This window comes from Tachyglossus aculeatus, chromosome 17, assembly GCF_015852505.1.
Source record: "Tachyglossus aculeatus isolate mTacAcu1 chromosome 17, mTacAcu1.pri, whole genome shotgun sequence".
NCBI lineage: Eukaryota > Metazoa > Chordata > Mammalia > Monotremata > Tachyglossidae > Tachyglossus > Tachyglossus aculeatus.
The window spans coordinates 36,508,421-36,522,150 of NC_052082.1; the positions used below are offsets into that span (position 1 = coordinate 36,508,421).

At 47.1% G+C, this 13,730-nt stretch overlaps 1 protein-coding gene across 1 annotated transcript in view; it reads right to left on the reverse strand.

The window, feature by feature from the left end:
* COPS4 (COP9 signalosome subunit 4) overlaps positions 1-12,806 on the reverse strand; it is an 80,488-nt gene extending 67,682 nt beyond the window's left edge. The window contains exon 1 of the mRNA XM_038759672.1: positions 12,706-12,806. Within this exon, the coding sequence (XP_038615600.1) occupies positions 12,706-12,800 (95 nt within the window). The 5' untranslated portion in view covers positions 12,801-12,806. The remainder of the gene's footprint in view (positions 1-12,705) is intronic.
* Between the last annotated feature and the right edge of the window lie 924 nt (positions 12,807-13,730).

Sequence of the window (13,730 nt, forward strand, 5' to 3'; positions counted from 1 at the left end):
CTTCTCCCCACTTCTACTCGTAAAGGAGCATTCCCCACAGGGACCATTTCCAATTCCTGCAGACCAAAGTCCCGCCTCTGGCCCGGAATGCCCTCCCTCTTCTTATCTGGCAGACGATAATAATAACGTTGCTATTTGGTAAGCGCTTACTATGTGCCAAGCGCTGGGGAAGATACAAGGCAATCAGGTTGTCCCACCTGGGGCGCTCAGCCTTAATCCCCATTTTCCAGAGGAGGCAACTGAGGCCCAGAGAAGTGAAGTGACTTGCCCAAGGTCACACAGCTGATGACTGGCGGAGCCGGGATTTGAGCCCATGACCTCCGACGCCAAAGCCCGGGCTCTTTTCACTGAGCCACGCTGCTTCTCTCCTTATTAAAAGCAGATCTACTCCGAGAGGACTAAGCCCTCATTTCCTCGATGATACTAATAATGGTACTTGTTAAGCGCTTACTATGTGCCAAGCACTGTTCTAAGCACTGGGGCAGATACGAGTTAATCAGGTTGGACACGATCCAGGTCCCACATGGGGTTCACAGTCCTAATCCCTGTTTTACAGATGAAGCAACCGAGGCTCTATTCATTCATTCATTCAATCGTATTTATTGAGCGCTTACTGTGTGCAGAGCACACTCTTTTAGACTGTGAGCCCACTGTTGGGTAGGGACTGTCTCTATATGTTGCCAATTTGTACTTCCCAAGCGCTTAGTACAGTGCTCTGCACACAGTAAGCACTCAATAAATACGATTGATGATGATGTACTAAGTGCTTGGGAAGTACAAGTTGGCATCCTACTCCCTCCTATGTTCCCACGGTGCTCCCAGTGGCTCAGTGGAAAGAGCACGGGCTTTGGAGTCAGAGGTCTTGGGTTCGAATTCTGGATCCGCCACATGTCTGCTGTGTGACCTTGGGCAAGTCACTTCTCTGAGCCTCAGTTACCTCCTCTGTAAAATAGGGATGAAGACTGTGAGCCCCACGTGGGACAACCTGATCACCTTGTATCCCCCCAGCGCTTAGAACAGTGCTTTGCACATAGTAAGCACTTAACAAATGCTATCATTATTATTATTATTATTATTATGTTGCCCTTGTACTTGGATTTACCCTTTCCTCTGTGCCACAGCACTTATATACATATCCACAATTCATATATTTATATTAATAATAATAATAATAGCATTTATTAAGCGCTTACTATGTGCAAAGCCCTGTCCTAAGTGCCGGGGGAGGATCCAAGGTGATCAGGTTGTCCCATGGGGGGCTCACAGTCTTCATCCCCATTTTACAGATGAGGGAACTGGGGCCCAGAGAAGCGAAGTGACTTGCCCAAAGTCACAGAGCTGACAATTGGTGGAGTCGGAATTCGAACCCGTGACGTCTGCCTCCAAAGCCCGGGCTCTTTCCACTGAGCCACGCTGCTTTTCTGTTATTAATTATTATTAACATTAATGCCTGTCTCCCCCTCTAGAGTGAATGCTTCTCATGAACAGGGAATGTGTCTACTATCTCTGTAATTCTGTACGCTCCCAAGTACGTTCAGTGCTCTGTACACAGTAAGCACTCGATAAATATGCTTGGTTATTTGTTCTGACAATTTTAACACCAGCCTACATGTTTTGTCTTGTTGTCTGTCTCTCCCGTCTAGACTGTGAGCCCACTGTGGGTAGGGACCGTCTCTATATGTTGCCGACTTGTACTTCCCAAGCGCTTAGTACAGTGCCCTGCACACAGAAAGCGCTCAATCAATATGACAATGAATGAATGACTAGTAGATTACTTTAGATGCTCTATTTATCAGATTATTCGGAACCACAACATGACTTCATCCTTTTTTTACACCTAGAAAACAAAGGAGTTACCAATTGAAAGTTAAAAAATGACGATACTTCCAAATTACCTGTCCTAGAGGATTACAGCATTATATTCACCTGTCTACATGTTTTGTTTTCGCAGTACGCTGCCGACTTGTACTTCCCAAGCGCTTAGTATAGTACCCTGCACACAGAAAGTGCTCAACAAATGACTGAATGAATGAATAGTAGATTATTTTAGTTGCTCTACTTATCAGATTGTTCTGAACTACAACATGACTTTATCCTTTTTTTTACACCTAGAAGACAAAGGAGTGACCAACTGAAAGTTAAAAAATGACAATACTTCCATATTACCTGCCCTAGAGGATTATAGCATTGATTCACCTGTCTACATGTTTTGTTTTCGCTATATGCTGCTGACTTGCACTTCCCAAGCGCTTAGTACAGTGCCCTGCACACAGAAAGCGCTCAATAAATATGATTGATTGAATGAATGAATGACTACTAGATTATTTTAGTTGCTCTACTTATCAGATTGTTCTGAACTACAACATGACTTTATCCTTTTTTTACACCTAGAAAACAAAGGAGGGACCCCCTTCTAGACTGTGAGCCTGTTGTTGGGTAGGGACCGTCTCTACATGTTGCCGACTTGGACTTCCCAAGCGCTTAGTACAGTGCTCTGCACACAGAAAGCACTTAATAAATGATTGAACAAATGAATGACAAGTAGATTACTTTAGATGCTCTATTTATCAGATTGTTCTGAACCACGAAATGACTTTATCCTTTTTTTAAACCTAGAAAACAAAGGAGTTAAAAAATGACGATACTTCCGAATTACCTGCCCTAGAGGATTACAGCATTATGATTCACCTGTCTACGTGTTTTGTTTTGTTGTCTGTCTCCCCCTTCTAGACCGTGAGCCCGTTGTTGGGTAGGGACCGTCTCTATATGCCGCCGGCTTGTACTTCCCAAGCGCTTAGTACAGTGCTTTGCACACAGTAAGCGCTCAATAAATACGACTGAATGAATGTAGAGTGGCCATTAATAGAGACAGGTCCAGAAAAAAGCAGATGCCCAAGGAGAGCCTTGCCCAGGACCTCAAAGCAAAACCGAAGTGGCGTGGCTCAGTGGAAGGAGCACGGGCTTTGGAGTCAGAGGTCATGGGTTAAAATCCCAGCTCGGAGTCAGAGGTCATGGGTTCAAATCCCAGCTCTGCCACTTGTCAGCTGGGTGACTTTGGGCAAGTCACTTCACTTCTCTGTGCCTCAGTTCCCTCATCTGTAAAATGGGGATGAAGACTGTGAGCCCCCCGTGGGACAACCTGATCACCTTGTAACCTCCCCAGCGCTTACAACGGTGCTTTGCACATAGTAAGTGCTTAATAAATGCCATTATTATTATTATTATGATAAAAGTAAGCTCTCTTGCCCCTTTTCCCCAAGGGTGAACAGACCCACTTGAGTAGTTGGCTGACCGTGTGAGTGAAGATGAGCGTGGGGGGAAAAGGAGAGAGTGGTTGATGTGAGGGAGGATCTGCTGTACAATGTAATTGTTGGAGATCTCCAACATGAACAGTCTGGATGGTCAAAGTTTCTCAAAAAAACAAAAAAAGAAACTCCTCTGATCAAAACTAATGGCTAGGCTGCATTTGGCAGACCAATCAATAGTATTTACTGAGCGCTAACTATATGCAGAACACTGTTCTAAGCACTTGAGAGAGTAATAATAATGATATATGTTGCCAACTTGTACTTCCCAAGTGCTTAGTACAGTGCTCTGCACAGAGTAAGCGCTCAATAAATACGATTAATTGATTGATGGCATTTATTAAGCGCTTACTATGTGCACAGCACTGTTCTAAGCACTGGGGAGGTTACAAGGTGATCAGGTTGTCCCATGGGGGGCTCACAGTCTTCATCCCCATTTGACAGATGAGGTCACCGAGGCCCGGATAATAATAATAGTAATGATGGCATTTATTAAGCGCTTACTATGTGCAAAGCACTGTTCTAAGCGCTGGGGATGCAAGGTGATCAGGTTGCCCCACGGGGGGCTCACGGTCAATCCCCATTTGACAGATGAGGTAACTGAGGCACAGAGAAGTGAAGTGACTTGCCCAAGGTCACACAGCTGACAACTGGCGGAGCCAGGATTTGAACCCACGGCCACTGACTCCAAAGCCCGGGCTCTTTCCACGGAGCCCCACTGCTTCTGGCTCACCACTGTAGACAGCACCACTATCCTGCGTAACTCTCGGATTATCCTCACCCCCACCCCCTTCTCATTCGAGCATGATATTCGATCTGTCACCAAATTCTGCGGGGTCCAGCTCCATGGCATCGCTGAAATCCACCCTTTCCTCTCCATCCTGCTACTACGCTGATCCAAGCACTTATCGTACCCTGCCTTGATTACTGCATCGGCCTCCCTGCCTCCTGTCTCTCCCGACTCCGGCTCGCCCCTTTATAAAAACATCCAGTCCATGTTTCTCCACTCCTCAAGGAGCTCCGGTGGTTGCCCACCCACCTCCACGTCAACGGACACTCCTTACCTTGGGATTTCAAAGCACTCGATCACCTTGCCCTCTCTTATCTTAACCTCACTGCTCTCCCACGACAACCCGGCCCACGGACATCGCTCCTTTAGAGCCAAATTACTCACCGTACCTCAATCTCGTTGGACCCCCAAACTCCAGAACCCCGGAATCGCCGACTGCTGGGGTACCCAGCCAGCGGGTCGGCAGGGTACCGGATCCAGGTGGCGGGATGGGGCCGAGCTGGATGTGCCTTGGCCCCTGAGGAAGGGGGTAAGGAGAAAGATCCCGGGGCCGGGAGGACCTAGGTTCTTATCCCAGCCCCGACAAATGCCTGCTGTGCGGCCTTGGGAGAGTCACTTCACTTCTCCAGGCCTTAGTTCCCTCATCTGCAAAATGGGGAATTCAGTACCTGGTCTCCCTCCTACTTAGACTGTAAGCCCCATGAAGAGCCATCTGGTAGTACGGTGCTTGGCACACAGTGAGTGCTTAATAAATACCACCATAACCGTCGTCTATCCTGCAGCCATTCACCTATACCCTGCCTCTGGCCTGGAGCTCCCTCCCTCTTCATATCCGGCTTTGGAGTCAGAAGTCGTGGGTTCAAATCATCACCATCATCAATCGTATTTATTGAGCGCTTACTGTGTGCAGAGCACTGTACTAAGCGCTTGGGAAGTACAAGTTGGCAACATATAGAGACAGTCCCTACCCAACAGTGGGCTCAAATCCCAGCTCCGCCACCTGTCAGCTGCGTGACTTTAGGTAAGTCACTTCACTTCTCTGGGCCCCAGTTCCCTCATCTGTAAAATGGGGATTAAGACTGTGAGACCCCCATGGGACAACCTGATCACCTTGTAACCTCCCCTGTGCTTAGAACAGTGTTTTGCACATAGTAAGTGTTTAATAAATGCCATTATTATTATTATGATCATTCTTCTCACCTTCAAAGCCGTATTACAACCACATCACCTCCAAAAGGGCTTCCCCAACTAAGCCTTTATTTCCTCTTCTCCCACTCCCTTCTGTGTCACCCTGGCACACGGATTCACAACTTTTATTACCCCTCCACCAGTCTCACGGAATTTACATACATATCCACAATAAGCGCTTAGTACAGTGCTCTGCACACAGTAAATGCTCCATAAATACGGTTAGTAATAATAATACATTAATGCCTGAATCTCCCTCTAGCCTTTAAGCTTGTAGACGGGGAACGTGTCTGTTAACTGCTACGTTTTACTCTCCTGACTGCTTAAGGAGAAGCAGTGTGGCTCAGTGGAAAGAGCACGGGTTTTGGAGTCAGAGGTCATGGGTTCAAATCCCGGCTCCGCCAATTGTCAGCTGGGTGACTTTGGGCAAGTCACTTAACTTCTCTGTGCCTCAGTTACCTCATCTGTAAAATGGGGATTAAGACTGTGAGCCCCCTGTGGGACAACCTGATCACCTTGTAACCTCCCCAGCGCTTAGAACAATGCTTTGCACATAGTAAGCGCTTAATAAATGCCACCATTATTATTATTATTTAAGAATGGCATTTATTAAATGCCATTTATTATTGCCAATAAATGGCATTTATTATTTATTAACAGTGCTTTGCACATAGTAAGTGCTCAATAAATGCCATTCTTAAATAATAATAATAATGATGGCATTTATTAAGCGCTTACTATGTGCAAAGCATTGTTCTAAGCGCTGAACATGCAAGCAAGGTGATCAGGTTGTCCCACGTGGGGCTCACGGTCTTAATCCCCATTTTCCAGATGAGGGAACTGAGGCCTGGAGAAGTGAAGTGACTTGCTCAAAGTCACACAGCTGACAAGTGGCGGAGCCGGGATTTGAACCCATGACCTCTGACTCCAAAGCCCGGGCTCTTTCCACTGAGCCACGCTGCTACAACACGAAGCGCTCAATGAATTCGACGGATTGCTTGGAAAAAGAATGTCACGGGGCATTCGGATTCTAGCAAGCCCAGATATTTGCCAATCACTCTACGAAAACCACTGATAATAATGGCATTTATTAAGCGCTTACTATGTGCAAAGCACTGTTCTAAGCGCTGAACATGCAAGCGCAGCATCCAGGCTACAGCGGAAAGTGACTGAGAAGCAGCGTGGCTCAGTGGAAAGAGCACGGTCTTGGGAGTCAGAGGTCGTGGGTTCTCATCCCGGCTTCACCACTTGCCTACTGCGTGACATACTACTCCCCTACTCCCCCTTCCCCTCCCCACAGCACCTGTATATATGTTTGTACATATTTATTACTCTATGTATTTATTTTACTTGTACAGATTTATTCTACTGATTTTATTTGGTTTATATGTTTTGTTTTGTTGTCTCCCCCTGCTAGACTGTGAGCCCGCTGTTGGATAGGGACCGTCTCTATATGTTGCTAACTTGTCCTTCCCAAGCGCTTAGTCCAGTGCTCTGCACACGGTAAGCGCTCAATAAATACGACTGAATGAATGACCCTGCGCTAGTCACTTAATTTCTCTGTGCCTCAGTTCCCTCATCTATACAATCGGGATTAATAATAATAATAATAGCATTTATTAAGCGCTTACTATGTGCCAAGCACTATTCTAAGTGCTGGGGAGGTTCCAAGGTGATGCGGTTGTCCCACGGGGGGCTCACAGTCTTAATCCCCGTTTTACGGATGAGGTAGCTGAGGCACAGAGAAGTGACTTGCCCAAAGTCACCCACCTGACAATTGGCAAAGCTGGGATTTGAACCCATGACTTGACTCCAAAGCCCAGGCTCTTTCCACTGAGCCACACTATGAGATTCACGTGGGACGACCTGGTTACCTTGTAGCTACCCCAGTGCTTAGATTAGTGCTTGGCACGTAGTCAGCGCTTAAAATATACCATAATTATTATTATTATTGTCGGGAACTCGGCTTGGTCTGGGCTGGGGTCTGAATTTAGGCCAACGCTTACAACTTCCCAAAACACAGACGGGCCAAAAAAATGCATGAGCACTCGGAAGTCGACGGAATTCAAGTTGCCTCTTTTGTATTGTTGTCTGTCTCCCCCTTCTAGACTACAAGCCCGTTGCTGGATAGGGACCGTCTCTATCTGCTGCCCCTTCGTACTTCCCCGGCGCTTAGTACAGTGCTCTGCACATAGTAAGCGCTCAACAAAGCAGCGTGGCTCAGTGGAAAGAGCGCGGGCTTTGCAGTCAGAGGTAATGTCAGCTGTCAGCTGTGGGACTTCGAGCAAGTCACTTAACTTCTCTGTGCCTCAGTTACCACATCTGTAAAAATGGGGATTAAGACTGTGAGCCCGCCATGGGACAACCTCATCACCTTGTAATCTCCCCAGGTGCTTGGAACAGTGCTTGGCACATAGTAAGCGCTTAATACATGCCATTAGTATTAAGTGCTTAGTACAGTGCTCGGCACCCAGTAAGCACTCAATAAATTTGACTGAATGTTTTGTTTTGTTGTCTGTCTCCCACTTCTAGACTGTTGGGTAGGGACCGTCTCTCTATGTTGCCGACTTGTACTTCCCAAGCACTTCGTACAGTGCTCTGCACACAGTAAGCGCTCAGTAAATACGACTGAATGATGAATGATGAGAGAAAGACCTTTACCTGGGTTGGCCCTGTCAGATCCGTGCTTAGTACAGTGCCTGGCACATAGTAAGCGCTTAACAAATACCATAATAGTAATAATAATAATTAAGCAGCGTGGCTCAGTGGAAAGAGCACGGGCTTAGGAGTCAGAGGTCATGGGTTCAAATCCCCACTCCGCCGCTTGTCAGCTGTGTGACTCTGGGCAAGTCACTTCACTTCTCTGGGCCTCAGTTATCTCATCTGTAAAATGGGGATGAAGATTGTGAGCCCCACATGGGACAACCTGATCACTTTGTATCCCCCCCCAGCACTTAGGACAGTTCTTTGCACATAGTAAGTGCTTAATAAATGCCATTATTATTAAGTGCTTAGTACAGTGCTCGGCACCCAATAAGCGCTCAATAAATTCGATTGAATGTTTTGTTTTGTTGTCTGTCTCCCGTTTCTAGACTGGGAGCCCGTTGTTGGGTAGGGACCGTCTCTATCTGTTGCCGACTTGTACTCCTAAAGCGCTCAGAGAAGCAGCGTGGCTCAATGAGAAGAGCACGTGCTTGGGAGTCAGAGATCCTGGGTTCTAATCCTGGCTCTGCCACTGTGTGACTTTGGGCAAGTCACTCAACTTCTCTGTGCCTCAGTTACCTCATCTGTAAAATGGGGATTAAAAGTGTGAGCCCCACATGGGGCATGTACCCCCCCTAGCGCTTAGAACAGTGCTTGGCACATAGTAAGTGCTTAAGAAATGCCATCATTATCAGCGCTTAGAACAGTGCTTTGTACATAGTGAGCGCTTAATGCCATTATTATTAGTAGTAGTACAGTGCTCTGCTCCCAGTAAGCACTCAATAAAGACGATTAAATGAATAAATGAATACGACTGAATGAATAAATACGATTGAATAATAATAATAATTATGGCATTTGTTAAGAGCTTACTATGTGCAAAGCACTGTTCTAAGCGCTGGGGAGGATATAAGGTGATCAGGTTGTCCCACGTGGGGCTCACAGTCTTAATCTCTATTTTACAGATGAGGTAACTGAGGCCCAGAGAAGTGAAGTGACTTGCCCAAAGTCACATAGCTGACATGTGGTGGAGCCGGGATTTGAACCCATGACCTCGGATTCCCAAGACCGGGCTCCTTCCATTGAGCCACGCTGCTTCTCTATAGAATGAATGATGAAAGAACTTTCACCTGGGTTGGCCCAATGAATGAATGAATGAATAAATACAACTGAATGAATGCATGATGAGAGAAAGAACCTTCACCTGGGTTGCCCAATGAATGAATGACTAAATAAATATGATTGAATGAATGATGAGAGAAAGAACCTTCACCTGGGTTGGCCCAATGAATGAATGAATACAAATGAATCACTGAATGATGAGAGAAAGAACCTTCACCCGGGTTGGCCCTATACCTCCTTCCCCTCCCCACAGCACCTGTATACATGTATATATGTTTGTACACATTTATTACTCTATTTATTTTATTTGTACATATTTATTCCATTTATTTTATCTTGTTAATATATTTTGTTTTGTTGTCTGTCTCCCCTTCTAGACTGTGAGCCCGCTGTTGGGTAGGGACCGTCTCTATATGTTGCTGACTTGTACTTCCCAAGCACTTAGTCCCGTGCTCTGCACACAGTAAGCGCTCAATAAATACGATTGAATGGATGAATATGATTGAATGAATGAATGATGAGAGAAAGAACCTTCACCTGGGTTGGCCCAATGAGTGAATGGATGAAAAAATCTGACTGAATAAATGAATGATGAAAGAAAGAACCGTCACCCAGGCTGGCTCCACGAATGAATGAATACGATTGAATGAATGAATGATGAGAGCAAGAACCTTCACCTGGGTTGGCCCAATGAATGAATGAATACAACTGAATGAATGATGAGAGACGGAACCTTCACCCGGGTTGGCCCAATGAATGAATGGATAAATACGACTGAATGAATGAATGGTGGGGTGAATGAATGAACACAACTGAATGATGAGAGAAAGCACCTTCACCCGGGTTGGCCCAATGAATGAATGAATGATGAAAGAACCTTCACCCGGGGTTGGCGCAATGAATGAATGAATACGACTGAATGAATGATGAGAGCAAGAACCTTCGCCCGGGTTGGCCCAGTGAATGAATGAATAAATACATACTATTGAATGAACGAATGATGAGATGAATGAACGAATGAATACGACTGAATGAATGATGAGAGAAAGAACCTTCACCCGGGTTAGGCCAATGAATGAACGAATAAATAAAACTGAATGAATGATGAGAGAAATAACCTTCACCTGGGTTAGGCCAATGAATGAATGAATAAATAAAACTGAATGAATGAATGATGAGATGAAAGAATGAATACAACTGAATGAATGATGAGAGAAAGAACCTTCACCCGGGTTGGCCCAATGAATGAATGAATATGACTGAAGGAATGAATGAAATGAATGAATGATGAGAGCAAGAACCTTCACCCGGGTTGGCCCAATGAATGAATGCATAAAAACGACTGAATGAATAATGACAGAAAGAACCTTCACCTGAGTTGGTCCAGTGAATGAATGAATAAATAAGATTGAATGAATGAATGATGAGACGGATGAAAGAATACAACTGAATGAATGATGAGAGAAAGAACCTTCACCCGGGTTGGCCCAGTGAATGAATGAATAAATAAATACGATTGGATGAATGAAAGATGAGATGAATGAATGAATGAATGAATGAATACAACTGAATGAATGATGAGAGAAAGAACCTTCACCCGGGTTAGGCCAATGAATGAATGAATAAATACAACTGAATGAATGATGAGATGAAAGAATGAATACAACTGAATGAATGATGAGATGAAAGAATGAACACAACTGAATGAATGATGAGAGAAGGAACCGTCACCCGAGTTGGCCCAATGAATGAATGAATACAACTGAATGAATGATGAGAGCAAGAACCTTCACCTGGGTTGGGCCAATGAATGAATAAATACAACTGAATGAATGAATGATGAGATGAAAGAATGAATACAACTGAATGAATGATGAGATGAAAGAATGAACACAACTGAATGAATGATGAGAGAAGGGACCGTCACCCGAGTTGGCCCAATGAATGAATGAATACAACTGAATGAATGATGAGAGCAAGAACCTTCACCTGGGTTGGGCCAATGAATGAATAAATACAACTGAATGAATGAATGATGAGATGAAAGAATGAATACAACTGAATGAATGATGAGACGGAACCGGAACCTGAGTTGGCCCAATGAATACAACTGAATGAATGATGACGGAAAGAACCTTCGCCAGGGTTGGCCCAATGAATAAATGAATGAATACGACTGAAGGGATGAATGAATGACGAGAGCAAGAACCTTCCCCCGGGTCGGCCCAATGAATGAATGAATGAATGAATACTACTGAAGGGATGAATGAGTGACGAGAGCAAAAACCTTCCCCCAGGTCGGCCCAATGAATGAATGAATACGACTGAAGAGATGAATGAATGACGAGAGCAAGGCCCTTCACCCGGGTCGGCCCAACGAATGAATGAATACGACTGAAGGGATGAATGAATGGCGAGAGCAAGAACCTTCCCCGGGTCGGCCCAATGAATGAATGAATACGACTGAAGGGATGAATGAATGACGAGAGCAAGAACCTCCCCCCGGGTCGGCCCAATGAATGAATGAATACGACTGAAGGGATGAATGAATGAATGATGAGGGAAAGAACCTTCCCCCGGGTTGGCCCAATGAATGAATGAATACAACTGAATGAATGATGAGAGAAAGAACTTTAACCCGGGTTGGCCCAATGAATGAATGAATAAGTACAACTGAATGAATGAATGATGAGATGAAAGAATGAATACAACCGAACGAATGATGAGGGAAGGAACCGTCACCCGAGTTGGCCCAACGAATGAACGAATACAACTGAATGAATGACGAAAGAACCTTCACCCGGGTTGGCCCGATGAATGAATGAATACGACTGAAGGGATGAATGAATGACGAGAGCAAGAACCTTCCCCCGGGTCGGCCCAATGGATGAATGAATACGACCGAAGGGATGAATGAATGATGAGAGCAAGAACCTTCCCCCGGGTCGGCCCAATGAATGAATGAATGAATACGACTGAAGGGATGAATGAATGACGAGAGCAAGAACCTTCCCCCGGGTCGGCCCAATGAATGAATGAATACGACCGAAGGGATGAATGAGTTACGAGAGCAAGAACCTTCCCCCGGGTCGGCCCAATGAATGAATGAATACGACTGAAGGGATGAATGAATGATGAGGGAAAGAACCTTCCCCCCGGGTCGGCCCGATGAATGAATGAATACGACTGAAGGGATGAATGAATGATGAGGGAAAGACCCTTCCCCCGGGTCGGCCCAATGAATGAATGAATGAATACGACTGAAGGGATGAATGAGTGACGAGAGCAAGGCCCTTCACCTGGGTGGGTCGGCCCTGTCAGCTCGGCGCTCAGTCCAGTGCCTGCCACATAGTAAGCGCTTAACAAGTACCCTAACGACAGAGACGGTGGCAACGGCCTCCCTCCTCCCTGCCGCCCGGGGTCCTCCCCGCTCCCGTCCCTCAGAAGGATGGGGAGGAGGGGGGCAGCCGCCGGGCGCTCGGGCAGTCCCTTCCCCGGCGTGTCCCCGGGCCCGGCGGAGGCCCCGTGGGCTGTGGGTCCGCCCGTCCGTCCGTCCTCCGTCCCTCCCTCCCTCACGGCCCCGGGACGGGGACTCACTTTCCCGCCAGGTCCTTGTGCGAGCCGCTGGAGTTGAGGAGCTGCGCCAGGTCCTGCCTCACCGCCGCCGCTGCCGCCGCCGCCGCCGCCGCCATCTTGGCCTCCGCGCGCGCGCGCATGCGCCCCGCCCTCCTTCCGGTCCGGGAGGCGGGGGGGAGACGAGTCCGGTCCTCCGGCGCCGGCTAGAGGGAGCCCGGCGGAGATAGAGGCGACGGGGGCTAGAGCGGCCACGGCCGCCGGGGCCGGCGCCATTCATTCATGCGTGCATTCAGTCAGTCAGTCCGTATTTAGTGAGCGCTTACTGGGTGCGGAGCACTGGACTGAGCGCTTGGGAAGGACAAGTTGGCAACATCGAGAGACGGTCCCTACCCAACAGCGGGCTCACAGTCTAAAAGGGGGAGACGGAGAACAAAACCAAACATACTAACAAAATAAAATAAATGGAATGGATATGTACAAGTAAAATAAATGAATAGAGTGATAAATACGTACAAATATATATGTACATTTATACAGGTGCTGTGGGGAAGGGAAGGAGGTAAGGCGGGGGGATGGAGAGGGGGAGGAGGGGGAGAGGAAGGAGGGGGCTCAGTCTGGGAAGGCCTCCTGGAGGAGGTGAACTCTCAGTAGGGCCTTGAAGGGAGGAAGAGAGCTAGCTTGGCGGATGTGCGGAGGGAGGGCATTCCGGGCCAGGGGGATGACGTGGGCCGGGGGTCGACGGTGGGACGGGTGAGAACGAGGCACCGTGAGGAGATTAGCGGCAGAGGAGCGGTGGGTGTGGGCTGGGCTGGAGAAGGAGAGAAGGGAGGGGAGGTAGGAGGGGGCGAGGGGATGGACAGCCTGGAAGCCCAGGGTGAGGAGTTTCTGCCTGATGCGCAGATTGATTGGTAGCCACCGGAGATTTTTGAGGAGGGGAGTGACATGCCCAGAGTGTTTCTGGACAAAGACAATCCGAGCAGCGGCGTGAAGTATGGATTGAAGTGGGGAGAGACAGGAGGATGGGAGATCGGAGAGGAGGCTGATAC